Source organism: Chlorocebus sabaeus, chromosome 15 (assembly GCF_047675955.1).
Source record: "Chlorocebus sabaeus isolate Y175 chromosome 15, mChlSab1.0.hap1, whole genome shotgun sequence".
Taxonomy (NCBI): domain Eukaryota; kingdom Metazoa; phylum Chordata; class Mammalia; order Primates; family Cercopithecidae; genus Chlorocebus; species Chlorocebus sabaeus.
Window position 1 is genome coordinate 91241115 of NC_132918.1, and position 12132 is coordinate 91253246.

Genomic DNA, 12132 nt, shown 5'->3' on the forward strand with positions numbered 1-12132 from the left:
TTACTCCTCTTCAGATAAGAAAAACTCCTTTATGGAAAAATGTGCAAAGGATAGGAAACTTTTCTCTCTCCAGGACAGCTGGTATATCCTCTGGTATCTCAAGCATCTAATGTTATGGAGGCACCTGGCCACATAAAAAGAGCTATCAGGTGACAACCACAACTTAGAGAACAATGTTCTACCTAAATATGAGAAATGGGAAATCAAATGTAAAAACCTATTTTAAAAACATGCATTTGGATACTGGGTTCTGCTATCAATTCACTGACAATGGAGTCAAAATGGAATTGTGGCTGGGAACACAGGCCCGGCCCCTGGACGCCAGGATGGTGAGAATGCCACTGAGCAGTCTTCGCTTTAGATCTCCCATCACACGACCCTGTCCTATTCTTTGAAAGAAACTGTGAAGCTAAACAGTATGGTTGTTGTGATGGGGCTTTTTTTTGAGACAGGGTCTCACTCTGTCGCCCAGGCTGGAGTGCAGTGGCACAGTCTCAGTCTCCTGAGTTCAAGCAATCCTCCTACCTCAGCTTCCCAAGTAGCTGGGACTACACCTGGTTAATTTTATTATTTTATTATTTGTAGAGATGAGGTCTCACCATGTTGCCCAGGCTGGTCTTGAACTCCTAGACTTAAGCAATCCACCCACCTTTGCCTCCCAAAAGTGCTGGGAATACAGGCATGAGCCACTGTGCCCGGCCAACAGTATGTTTTTAAAAGAACCGGTTACTGTATTCTGCCCAAAGTGGGGATACGGAAGATCCTAACTAAATTTAGAATACCTAGATTTTTTTAGTTGAGTAATTTCAGGAAATTTACTAGTTCTGGTTTCACCTGGTATACTAGGTTATTCAAAATACAAAACTTAAGCTTAATTTTAAAATTTAGCATTTGGTTCAGTTCAAGGATGAACTAATAAATCTTGTCTCTTTGGGTTTGGGTTAAAGGTTTGTTTCAAGATCCTGCCTATAACATTGTGTCAATGATCCAGACAGACCTGCATTCAAGGACCTGACTCTATATCAATAGTTTTGATGTCCTTTGGGGAAAATCACACCTGGGCTTCAGTTTTCTCATTTACAAAATAAAGATGATGTTTATCCCTAGATGACCTGCCTACCGCACAGGTTATAAGGATCAAATGAGATCTAATACACAAAAACACTGGAAACAATACAGCCCGCCATCAATGGAAGACACTGGTATTTACGACAGGAATGAGCGGCTGTGCCTGGGCACTCTGCCTCACAGTTCGAATGTCATGGGCCAAACATGGTGCTGCATCCAGACGGTGGTGGGACTGAAGTGCCTGGGCTATCTTCCCCACATGCCTGGCAAGTAGCCCAGTGCACCTTCTCCCCCTCAGTGGATCCAAACAGTCATTTCAGCATTCCTCTGGGTCTATACGGGTCATCTGGAAATAAGCCATGATGCAAGAGGCAAGTGCCACCCAAAAAAGTTTTTTTTTCCCCCCGGAAGAGCAAACACATCATTAGCAACTGCCTCAGGGAGGAAGTGACTGAAGTGATTTGCTCCCAGGAAGCACTGGGCAACTGAGCAGCGATGATGAATACTAAACTGAAGTTTATTCTCAGCTGCCTCCCTGGAGCCTCCAGGATCTCCTTGGTATCTCTGTCACCAGTTTTCAAATACTCTTAAAGGCACCCACCCTTACATAATTCCATCCCCTGGACATGCCTGGGTTTCATTGTTATCACATACTTACCTTCGTAACAGCAGTCTGCCAACCCTGAAGAAATTCAGGTCTATTTTTTTCTCTGGCTTCAGTCAGCAAATACTTTCTTATATTCTGGTTAAAAAGAAACCACAACACAGATGCTGTGTTCCATCAGTTGGTGAAAAATGGGACATGCCCATAGCAGACAGAAGGAAAAGAGGAGGCTGTGGCCCCATAGCTGGGCAGAGTATGCATTAAGAAGCTGGAACAAATTTTTTTTTTAAGAGAGAGGATCTTGCTCCGTCACCCAGGCTGGAGTGCAATGGGGTGATCAGAGCTCACTGCAGCCTTGAACTCTCAGGCTCCAGAGATCCTCCTACCTCAGCCTTCCAAGTAGCTGGGACTACAGGTGTACACCACTGCTCCTGGCTAAAGCTGGAATTTTATTTCAGACTCTCCATTTCATATTGTTAAGGGGGAGTCAGACCGCCTGTATTCAAGTTTGCACCCAGACTGTGGATGCTGGCTTTGTCTAATCAGAACATTTTATGGGATGGTTATAGCCAGCCCTTCCCAACAGTAAGTCAGCTGCTGCATTTGAAACTTACATACTGGCAAGTCAAAAAGAAAGTCTTTATCATTGCCAGTGCTCCACAGAGGAAAGGAACCCATGGCAGACATCATTAACAACTAAAACTAAATGAAAAACATTCCAGCCTTAGATATTCTGATACACTCCTTATTTTTGAGGGCTGCAGAAAAGGTTAACATTCAGTTTCTGGAAAGTTATACTAAAATTCATTCTGAATACTGAATATGGTCAAGTCTACTGTTGAAATATCTACCAAGATGAAGCTTGCTGGAGTTCCAAAATGTCCCCAGTACTCTCAACCTCTGTGCGTCTCTCTCCACATCAAGAGTGAAGTCAGAGGTTATGTGAATAACACCCCCCACCCACCCCTAACAAAAGTGGACCATGGCCAGACGCGGCGGTTCACATCTATAATCCCAGCACTTTGGGAGGCTGAGGCGGGTGGATCACATGATGTGAGGTCAGGAGTTCAAGACCAGCCTGGCCAACAAAGCGAAACCCCGTTTCTACTAAAAATACAAAAAGTAGCCAGGCATGGTGGTGCACACCTGTAATCCCAGCTACTCCAGAGGCTGCAACACAAGAATCGCTTGAACCCAGGAGGCAGAAGTTGCCATGAGCCAAGACTGGGCCACTGCACTCCAGCCTGGGGGACAAAGTGAGACTCTGACTCAAAAAAAAAAAAAAAAAAAAGGTGGACTAGAAGCCACCTCGTCAGAAGAAAACACATGATAAAAGCAAATAATTCATATTTAACCAAGTCTGACCGCATGTTGCTCTTCTCCCTCTAAACAATAACTTTAGGTTCTCAGAATAAGCAGTACATGTAAAAATTTTTTTTTTTTTTTTGAGATGGAGTCTTGCTGTGTCACCCAGGCTAGAGTGCAGTGGTGCCATCTCAGCTCCCTGCAACCTCCATCTCCCGGGTTCACACCATTCTCCTGCCTCAGCCTCCCGAGTAGCTGGGACTACAGGTGCCCACCACCACGCCCGGCTAATTTTTGTGTTTTTAATAGAGACGGGGGTTCACCATGTTGGCCAGGATGGTCTCTATCTCTTGACCTTGTGATCCACCCGCCTCGGCCTCCCAAAGTGCTGGGATTACAGGCGTGAGCCACCCTGCCTGCCCAGTATATGTAAATTCTTAAGTAAAATACAGGCAAAAAAGATTTGTCCTTAAAAATGGTCACCTACACTCAAAATGTACTGAGCATCTATAATGGTTCAAGTGCTGGGGACACTGGTGAATAAAGCTCGTGCAGTCTCTGCTGCCATGGAATCTACACATTTATGTAGTGGCTGTTTCAAACACTTTTCGTCAGTTCTTTGGAGATATCGGCCCCTAACTGAGTTAAGCACCACTTCTACAACCCCTACCTACATCCTCTTAAAACGAAAAACAGCTTGACCCCACCTGCCCAGATGACTTGGCTCCAAATTACTTCTAGTTATCACCTAAAAGGAGTCTGTTCTTAGCGTCTTTTTGCAAATATGCAAAATTGTTAGGCCAACTGTAATTGTGCTGAAAAGGTAAGAACTCTGCAGGAGGGGCTTGGGCACAAATTCAGAAGATGAATTTTTATTACTGTGCAGAACCAGACCCTAATGGTTCAGAAGCGACTTGAACCCAACTACATGTTTTACAAACAAAATCCTGTTTAACCATCATTCACTCCATGAAGGCGAACGTCTGTCTGGTCCTACCTGACTCCTCGCATCAGTGCCTGGCACAGAGCAAGAGGCACAGTAACTAGTTCCTACATGAAACAATTTTCCCACCTCTGCTCTCCTCTGCCTGTCAGAATCTGATTCTTAAAGGCACTCATATGGCTGCACTTTTGGTTGTATCTTTGCAGGTCTGTCTAGGAAAGAGACAATATAGACAGGCTCTGGCCGGTATGGGAATATGTTGGTTGAGAGAAAGGCAAGGAATTAGGGGAAGGGAATGGGAAAAGACGCTCACAGCTGGTATTGTGAGAACTCTGGGCCCAGGAGGCTTCTCCCTTTTGGGGTATTTTTTTCCTGGATTTCTTGGAAATGAAAATGTGATTTTGAAAACTTGATTTTCCTCATAGGTTGCATTAAACTTAATTTTAAAATTAAATGTTAATTAAACAAATAATACAAGAAAATATTCTCCTTGTAAAAAAACAAAAAAAACCCAAAATAAGGCCAAAATATTCTCCTTATAATTAAAAATATCCTAAATAAGGCCAAATCACCTTTATTAGTCTTGCTTTTCTACACTTACCCAAAGGTAATAATCATGGATATCAAAAATGGTAAGATCCTACCTTTTTACTTACAAATATATATATATATATATATATATATGTGTGTGTGTGCCTACACATACATCTGCATGTATTTGTATATAATATATACATACACATGTACTTTTTTCTATAAATGTACTAGACCGTATCATTCCACAATTGGCTTTTTAAAGCTCTACGCCTTGGACATCTTTCCATTTGAGGACTTGAAGGTCTAGTATATTCTATTTAACTGCTATGGTCAGTTTAATAGTATGGGTATACTGTGCCATAGTGTATTTAGCTATATTCTCTTGCTAGAGCTAAATTTGTGTTGTTTTCTTTAGCACTATTATAAATAATGCTGCCATGAACACCCTAGCACATGCCCCATCCTCGTCTGCAGATACAAGCATTGTTATGGAGTAGATACCAAGAAACGGAACTGATATGCCACAGAATGTGCATCTTTTTAATTGACACTTGGAACTGATGAGAACTGCAGCTGTCCCCAAGCGGCTGTATCAATTTATACACTCCACCAGAAAATATGCAAACGCCTATTTCCTTACGTAGACACTTGAATAGCATCACTTTTTCTAACACAATGGGTAAAAAATGTAACTGGTGTAGTTTTCATTTGGATTTCCTTTATTTCTGGTGAGGCTGAACACCTCTCCATGTGTTTTTAAATAGTTATTTGCATTTTTCCTAAAATTTACTAAATTACCCTTTGTCCATTTCTATTAGGTCCTTTTATCCTCCCCTTATTCATTTGTAGGAGTTTCCCATGTATTCTGGATAATTATTTTCTGTTATTTACATCATACATATTTTCTCCAAATCTGTTGCTTGTCTTTTAACTTTATGATATACAGAAGTTTTAAATTATGAGGTGGTTAAATTTATCCAGTTGTTCCTTATGTCTTTTCTTTGGTTCCATGTAAGAAGTCCTTCTCCACTCTGTGAACATAATATTCTCCATATTTCATTCAAATACTTTTACAGTTTTGTAAAGATTTCTTTTAAGTACCTAAAGCTTTAGGAGTTTTCATCATAAAGAATTTCCACATTTCTTCCTAGGGCATATTCCTGGGTTATTTATGTTTTGTTTCTTTTATAAATGGAATCTTATTCCCAGTTACATTTTCTTACTGGTTCGTGATAGTGCAGGAAAATCCGGAAACCTACTCATTTTTCTTGATTTTGTATCCCACCATCTTGTTGAACTGTTTATTAGCTAAACACTAATACTTTGTTAATTGATTCCGTTGGGTTATAGTTTATTCTGTAGGAGTTATTTTGCAGATACAAGCCAATTTTAGGTTTAAGATGATCAAAGAAAAACAATTTCTAACCACATTCAAGATGTAGTTTTAAGGGAAAAACAGAGAAAATCCAAGTGGAGTACCTCAGAGGGGGATCTGGATCCTAGACAGATCCTCTCCTCAGCCAGAGATTCCTCTTCTAGTCCTTTTCTCAGCTAACATTTTAGAGGATTTTCATGACATAAACTGTTCCTATATGGTTTTGACTGCTGCTGTTCTATCTAGAGCTAAGATGCTATTTGGCCAATTATAAAATAAACGAAAAAATAGGCAGTATATTAACTTACCTCTACACAAAACTTAAAATGAATGCCTTGGGAATCATAAAATGAAATAATTCGATTAGAGAGTGTCACAGTAATGAGAGACCAGTGGACTTCCAGGTGAATAGGAATCAACAGAAGGCTCTTTTTAAACAAATCCACCTGATCAAGAAAAGAGAAAGAAATGCAGCCATCACCACAGGCTATCCAAACCACCAAAAAACAGCAGCTTCCATTTGCTGACCTGTGACCTACACAAGGGCAAAAAAGTAGTAAGCAATGAACCAGAATTTGAACCCAGGTCTTACTCTAAGCCCATGCTTGTAACTATTAAGCTATAATACACAACAATAATACAAAAATAAAGCTATACAAAGTACAGTTTTCCAGTTCATCTACTAAACCTGTGTGTCAACTGCCTGATATGACTTGGCTCCTTGTTTTTATGCTTACCTCATTTTCTCATGTACATATTTAACCTGGATTCAACTCTTGTTTAGAAAGGAATCATAGTATTAGAAAACAGTATAAGGGGACAGGCACGGTGGCTCACACCTGTAATCCCAGTACGTTGGGAGGCTGAGGCGAAGGACTGCTTGAGCCCAGGAGTTTGAGACCAGCCTGGGCAACATAATGAGACTCTGTCTCTACAAAAAATAAAAAATCAGGCCGGGCTCAGTGGCTCACGCCTGTAAGCCCAGCACTTTGAGAGGCCAACGCGGGCAGATCGTTTGAGCTCAAGAATTTGAGACCAGCCTGGGTGACATGGCGAAACCCTGTATCTACAAAAAATACAAAAACTAGCTGGGTGTGGTGGTGTGCACCAGCAGTCGCAGCTACTTGGCAGGCTAAGGTTGAAAGGATGGCTTGAGCCTGGGAGGCAGAGGTTGCATTGAGCAGAGATTGCACCACTGCACTCCAGCCTAGGTGACAGAGCCAGACCTTGTCTCAAGAAAAATAAATAAATAAAAATAAAAAATCAGCCAGGTGTGGTAGTACATGCCTGCAGTCCCAGCTACTTGGGAGGCTGAAGCAGCAGGATCACTTGAGCCCAGGAGGTGGAGGCTGTAGTGAGCCATGATCACACCTCTGCATTCCAGCCTGGGCGACACACAGTGACACCCTAAAACTGCATCTACAGACTCTTTCTACAGATATGGTGTAAGCAGCAGTTAAGATCATGGGCTCCGAAGCAAGTCTGCTCAAGTTCAAATTGTGGCTCTTCCACTTATTGGTCAGATATGACTTTGGCAATTTCCTTAGCTTCTTTGCACCTTAATTTCCTCAACTAATAAAATGCATAGAAAATAGTACCTACCTTATGAAGTTTTTAAAAGTAATAAAAGAATATGTGTAAGATGCATAAAACTCTGTTTAGCCCATTATAAGTAACCAAATATCTTAGTTATTATGATTACTTGCTTGGGTCTCTCAAATGTCAAAATTGAGAAAAACATCCTTGATAATACTTTATGCATCCTTTACAATCATAGCACACCTTTATATTGTAATAGATATCCCTTTACAGTCTAGAAATGCTTGCTATTCCACTCGAAATTCCAGTGTAGAGTGGGTGATAAAGTAGTAGGTGCTCCACACACATATGTAAAAGGGTGAATCAATTTGCCTTCTCAGGTTAGAGTAATTTGGTGATTACTTGGGTTAAAACATTTTAAACTACCTCAAATTCTCTGAAACTAATTTCCCAAGATTTCCTTCTCGCTTTCTGATATTCAAATAGTGTCCTGTTCTAAATGAATCTTCTGTAAGTCTTCATGACCCTGGAGAAAAATCACTTTAGCTTTTCAGTTTCTGCATCAACCTAGGGGAGTGAGGTGGGCAGAAGGAAATAGTGAAAATAATAAACAGTGGTCCTCTCCAGATTATAAATTCGGAGTATTTTTTTAAAATTCCGAGTATCTAAAACAAGGAATCCTATTTAGAATACAGCAATAAATAAAACCAGATTTATATTCTTCTCAAAAAGTAATGTTTCCTACATTGTAAAATAGATTTTTGTATAAAAATTACAAAATACAGAAAAAGATACACTTCACCTATCTTTCCAAATCATTTTTCTTCTTCTAACACATTAACACAGACATACATAGAGCTTTATACAGGCTGAGTATCCCGAAAACCTGAAATCCTCCAAAATCTGGAACTTTCTGAGAGCTGACATGATGCCACAGATTGTCCACAGGGGTGGTTGAGATAGTGACACGTTTGCTTTCTGACGGGTCAATGTACATAAACTGTTGCATATACAAAATTACTAAGAATATTGTAAATTACCTTTGGGCCATGCATCTAAGGTGTATATGAAACATAAGTGAATTTTGTGTTTAGACTTTGGTTCTACCCCCCAAATACCTCATTATATATATACAAATATTACAAAATCTGAAAGAGTCCAAAATCCAAAACACTTCTAGTCCCAAGCATTTTGGATAAGGGATATTTAACCTGTACACATAATTAAGAACAATGTGCATGACAGATTGTATCACTGACCCCAATTATTTGTTGCCCTCCCTGTAAGATTACACAGGCCTGCCCATGCCATGTGACTTCTCTGCCCTCCCAAAGAGAGAAGTGTAGTCCTGTCATGTGATTTGCTTTAATCAAAAGGATGTAATAACCAGAAGTGAAATTATGTCATGATCAAATTGAAACTTTAAGAGCTACCATGTGAGACTGCCATGTCTCAAGAAAGGTGTTGCTCCTTCAGTTTGGGTCCCATTCGCAGAATAAAGAAGAAAAACCATAGGTTCATCTGCTTAGATGCAGGAAAAGCATTTGATGAAATTCAGTATTTACTTATAATTAAAAACTCTCAGGAAAATAGGAATAATAGGAAAGCCTACAGCTGACATCATACACAATAGTGAAAAACTGAACATTTTCCAAGATTGAGAACTAGGGAAAGACGTCTATCTCATTACTTATATTCAACATTGTACCAAGTCTTAGCCAGTGCAGTAAGGCAAGGAAAAAAATGGCATACAGATTGCAAAGAATGAAATAAAACTGTCACTACTTACAGATGTTACGTGTCTATGAAAATTTCACAGAATATACAAAAAAGCTCCTAGAAGCAGTAAATGACTTTGGTAAGGTCAGAAGATACAAAGTCAAAATACAGAAATCAACTGTATTTTTATATATAAACAACTAGAAGATAATATTTTTAAAATTCTGTTCATAGCCATTTCAGCAACATGAATACTTAAGGATACATTTAACAAGAATGTGTATACACTAAAAATTACAAGTAATGCTGAGAAAAATTAAAGACCTAAATAAATGCAAAGATATACCATGTTCATAGACTGAAAGGCTTAATATTATTAGATGTCCATTCTCCCCAAACTAATGTATAAACACAATCCCAATCACTCCAGCATGCTTACTAAACAGAGTTTGATAAACTAATTTTAAAGTTTATATGAAAATGCAAAGGACTCAGAATTGCCAAAACAATCTGGAAAAAGGATAAAGCTGGCAGACTCACAGTGATTTTCAGACACACTATGAAGATACAGTAATATCGTGTAGTGTTAACATAAAAAATAGGCATCAGTGTAAGAGAACAGAAAATCCAGAAGTAGACCTACACATATATGATCAGTTGACTTTCTATAACGGTGTCAAAGCAATTAAATTAGAAAAGAAAAGTACACTAAGGAAAAAAAAAAAAATCTTGATCCTCCCTACCTCATTTTTTTTTTTTTTTTGAGACAAAGTTTTGCTCTTGTTGCCCAGGCTGGAATGGAATGGCACTGTCTCGGCTCACTGCAACCTCAGTCTCCTGGGTTCAAGTGATTCTCCTGCCTCAGCCTCCCAAGCAGCTGGTATTACAGGCATGCTTCACACACCTGGCTAATTTTATATTTTTAGTAGACACAGGGTTTCTCCATGTTGGTCAAGTTGGTTTCAAACTCCCAACCTCAGGTGATCCGCCTGCCTCAGCCTCCCAAAGTGCTGGGATTACAGGTGTGAACCACCATGCCCGACCTACCTCACTTCTCACATACAAAATTCATTGAGATGCATCGGAGATGTAAATGTAAAACTGGAAACTACAACGCTATTGTAAGAAAACACAGGAGGCAAATACATTTTAGACTGGACATAGAAAGCAGCAACTATAATAGTATAGTAAATTAGATTTCATCAAAAGACAGTTAAGAAAACAAATAGAGAAGCTGCAGAAGGAGAGAAAACAATAACAAAGCATAGACCTGACAAATAACTTATATCCAGAACATAAAAACATCTCCTACAACTCAATAATAAAAAGATAATCCAATAAAGGGCAAACAGTATTAACAGAGACTTCACAAAATATGATATACAAGTTTCAGTTTTGCAAGATGAAAAAGTTTTGCAGACTGGTTGCCTAATATTGTGAATATACTTACTACTACTGAACTGTACACTTAAAAATGAGTAAGATACTAAATTTTATGTGTATTTTATGTAATTTTAAAAGTACTCAGCTGGGTGCAGTGGCTCATGCCTGTAATCCTAGCACTTCAGGAGGCCAAGGTGGGTGGATCACTTGAGGTCAGGAGTTTGAGACCAGCCTGGACAACATGGTGAAACCTCGTCTCTACTAAAAATACAAAAATGAGCCAGGCATGGTGACGGGCACCTGTAGTCCCAGCTACTTAGGATGCTGAGGCAGGAGAATCGCTTGAACCCGGGAGGCAGAGGTTGCAGTGAGCCAAGATCGCGCCAGTGCATGCCAGTCTGAGCGACAGAGACTCCGTCTCAAGAAAAAAAAAAAAAAAAAAAAAGGACTCAGTACAGTCTTTTGTAGGAAGCACTTACAATAATATACGTAACAATATAATTTTTTAAAAGATACAAAAAGGCCAAAGATATAAAAAGCACATGAAAAGGTGCTCAATGTCATTAGTCACCAAGGAAATAAAAATTAAAACCACAATGAGACCATATTATATATAACCATTAAAATGGTAAAATTAAGAAGAGGCTAGCCATGGTAGCTCACATCTGTAATCCCAACACTTTGGGAGGCTAAGGTGGGAGGATACATTGTTAGCATAAGAACACAGACAAACTGAAAGTTATATATCATCTTTTGTGAGGTCTCGTTGAGGCCAAGAGTTTGAGACCAGCCTAGTCAACAAAGCAAGACTCTGACTCTATTAATAAATAACAACAGGGCCGGGAGCAGTGGCTCACGCCTATAATCCCAGCACTTTGGGAGGCTGAGGCAGGCGGATCGCAAGGTCAGGAGATCGAGACTTTCCTGGCGAACACGGTAAAACCCCGTCTCTACTAAAACTACAAAAAAAAGTAGCCGGGCGTGATGGCGGGTGCCTGTAGTCCCAACTTCTAGGGAGGCTGAGGCAGGAGAATGGCGCGAACCCCGGAGGCGGCGGAGGTTGCAGTGAGTGGAGATCGTGCCACTGCACTGCCGCCTGGGCGACAGAGCAAGATTCCGTCTCAAAAAAAAAAAAAAAAAAAAAAAATTAACAAGAATGACAACACCAAATCTGAGGATATAGAACAAAGGAACTCTCATATGTAAATTGCTCTATGGATTGTAAAACAGATTATCACTGTGGAAAATGGTTTAAGTTTCTTGAAAAGTTAAATGTGCACTCACCATATGATCTAGCAATTCCACTTCTAAGTATTTAACCAGGAAATTGGTAATGTGTATCTACGCACAGACTTATACACAAATGTTATATAGCAGTTTTATTCGTAAGAGCGAAAAATGGGACACAATGCAAATATCCATCAGCCAGCAGATGGATGACAAATGTGATCTATCTATACAATAGACTACTACTCAGCAACTAAAAGAAACACACTATTGACACACGCGGTCACATGGATGAATCTCAAAACCTTTATGCTGAATAAAAGAAACCAAACAAAATTGTATGGGGCATGATTCTACTTATATACTTCTAGAAAATGCAAAGTTGTCTAGAGTGACAAAAAGCAGATTAGTGGTTGCTGGGTTGGGGGCTGG

At 39.7% G+C, this 12132-nt stretch overlaps 1 protein-coding gene across 3 annotated transcripts in view; it reads right to left on the reverse strand.

Annotated features, from left to right (window-relative positions):
- The window catches only part of SENP5 (SUMO specific peptidase 5), a 68267-nt gene that overhangs the window by 5035 nt on the left and 51100 nt on the right, over nucleotides 1–12132 (reverse strand). Inside the window, exons 7-8 of one of the 3 annotated variants that reach the window (XM_008009641.3) lie at nucleotides 6141–6278; nucleotides 1727–1810 (exon numbers count right to left, since the gene is read on the reverse strand). The exons of 1 other annotated variant lie outside the window; for it this stretch is intronic. In XM_008009641.3, coding sequence (XP_008007832.1) covers nucleotides 1727–1810; nucleotides 6141–6278 — 222 coding nt within the window. The remainder of the gene's footprint in view (nucleotides 1–1726; nucleotides 1811–6140; nucleotides 6279–12132) is intronic. One more of the 3 variants, XM_008009645.3, reaches the window with a different exon arrangement.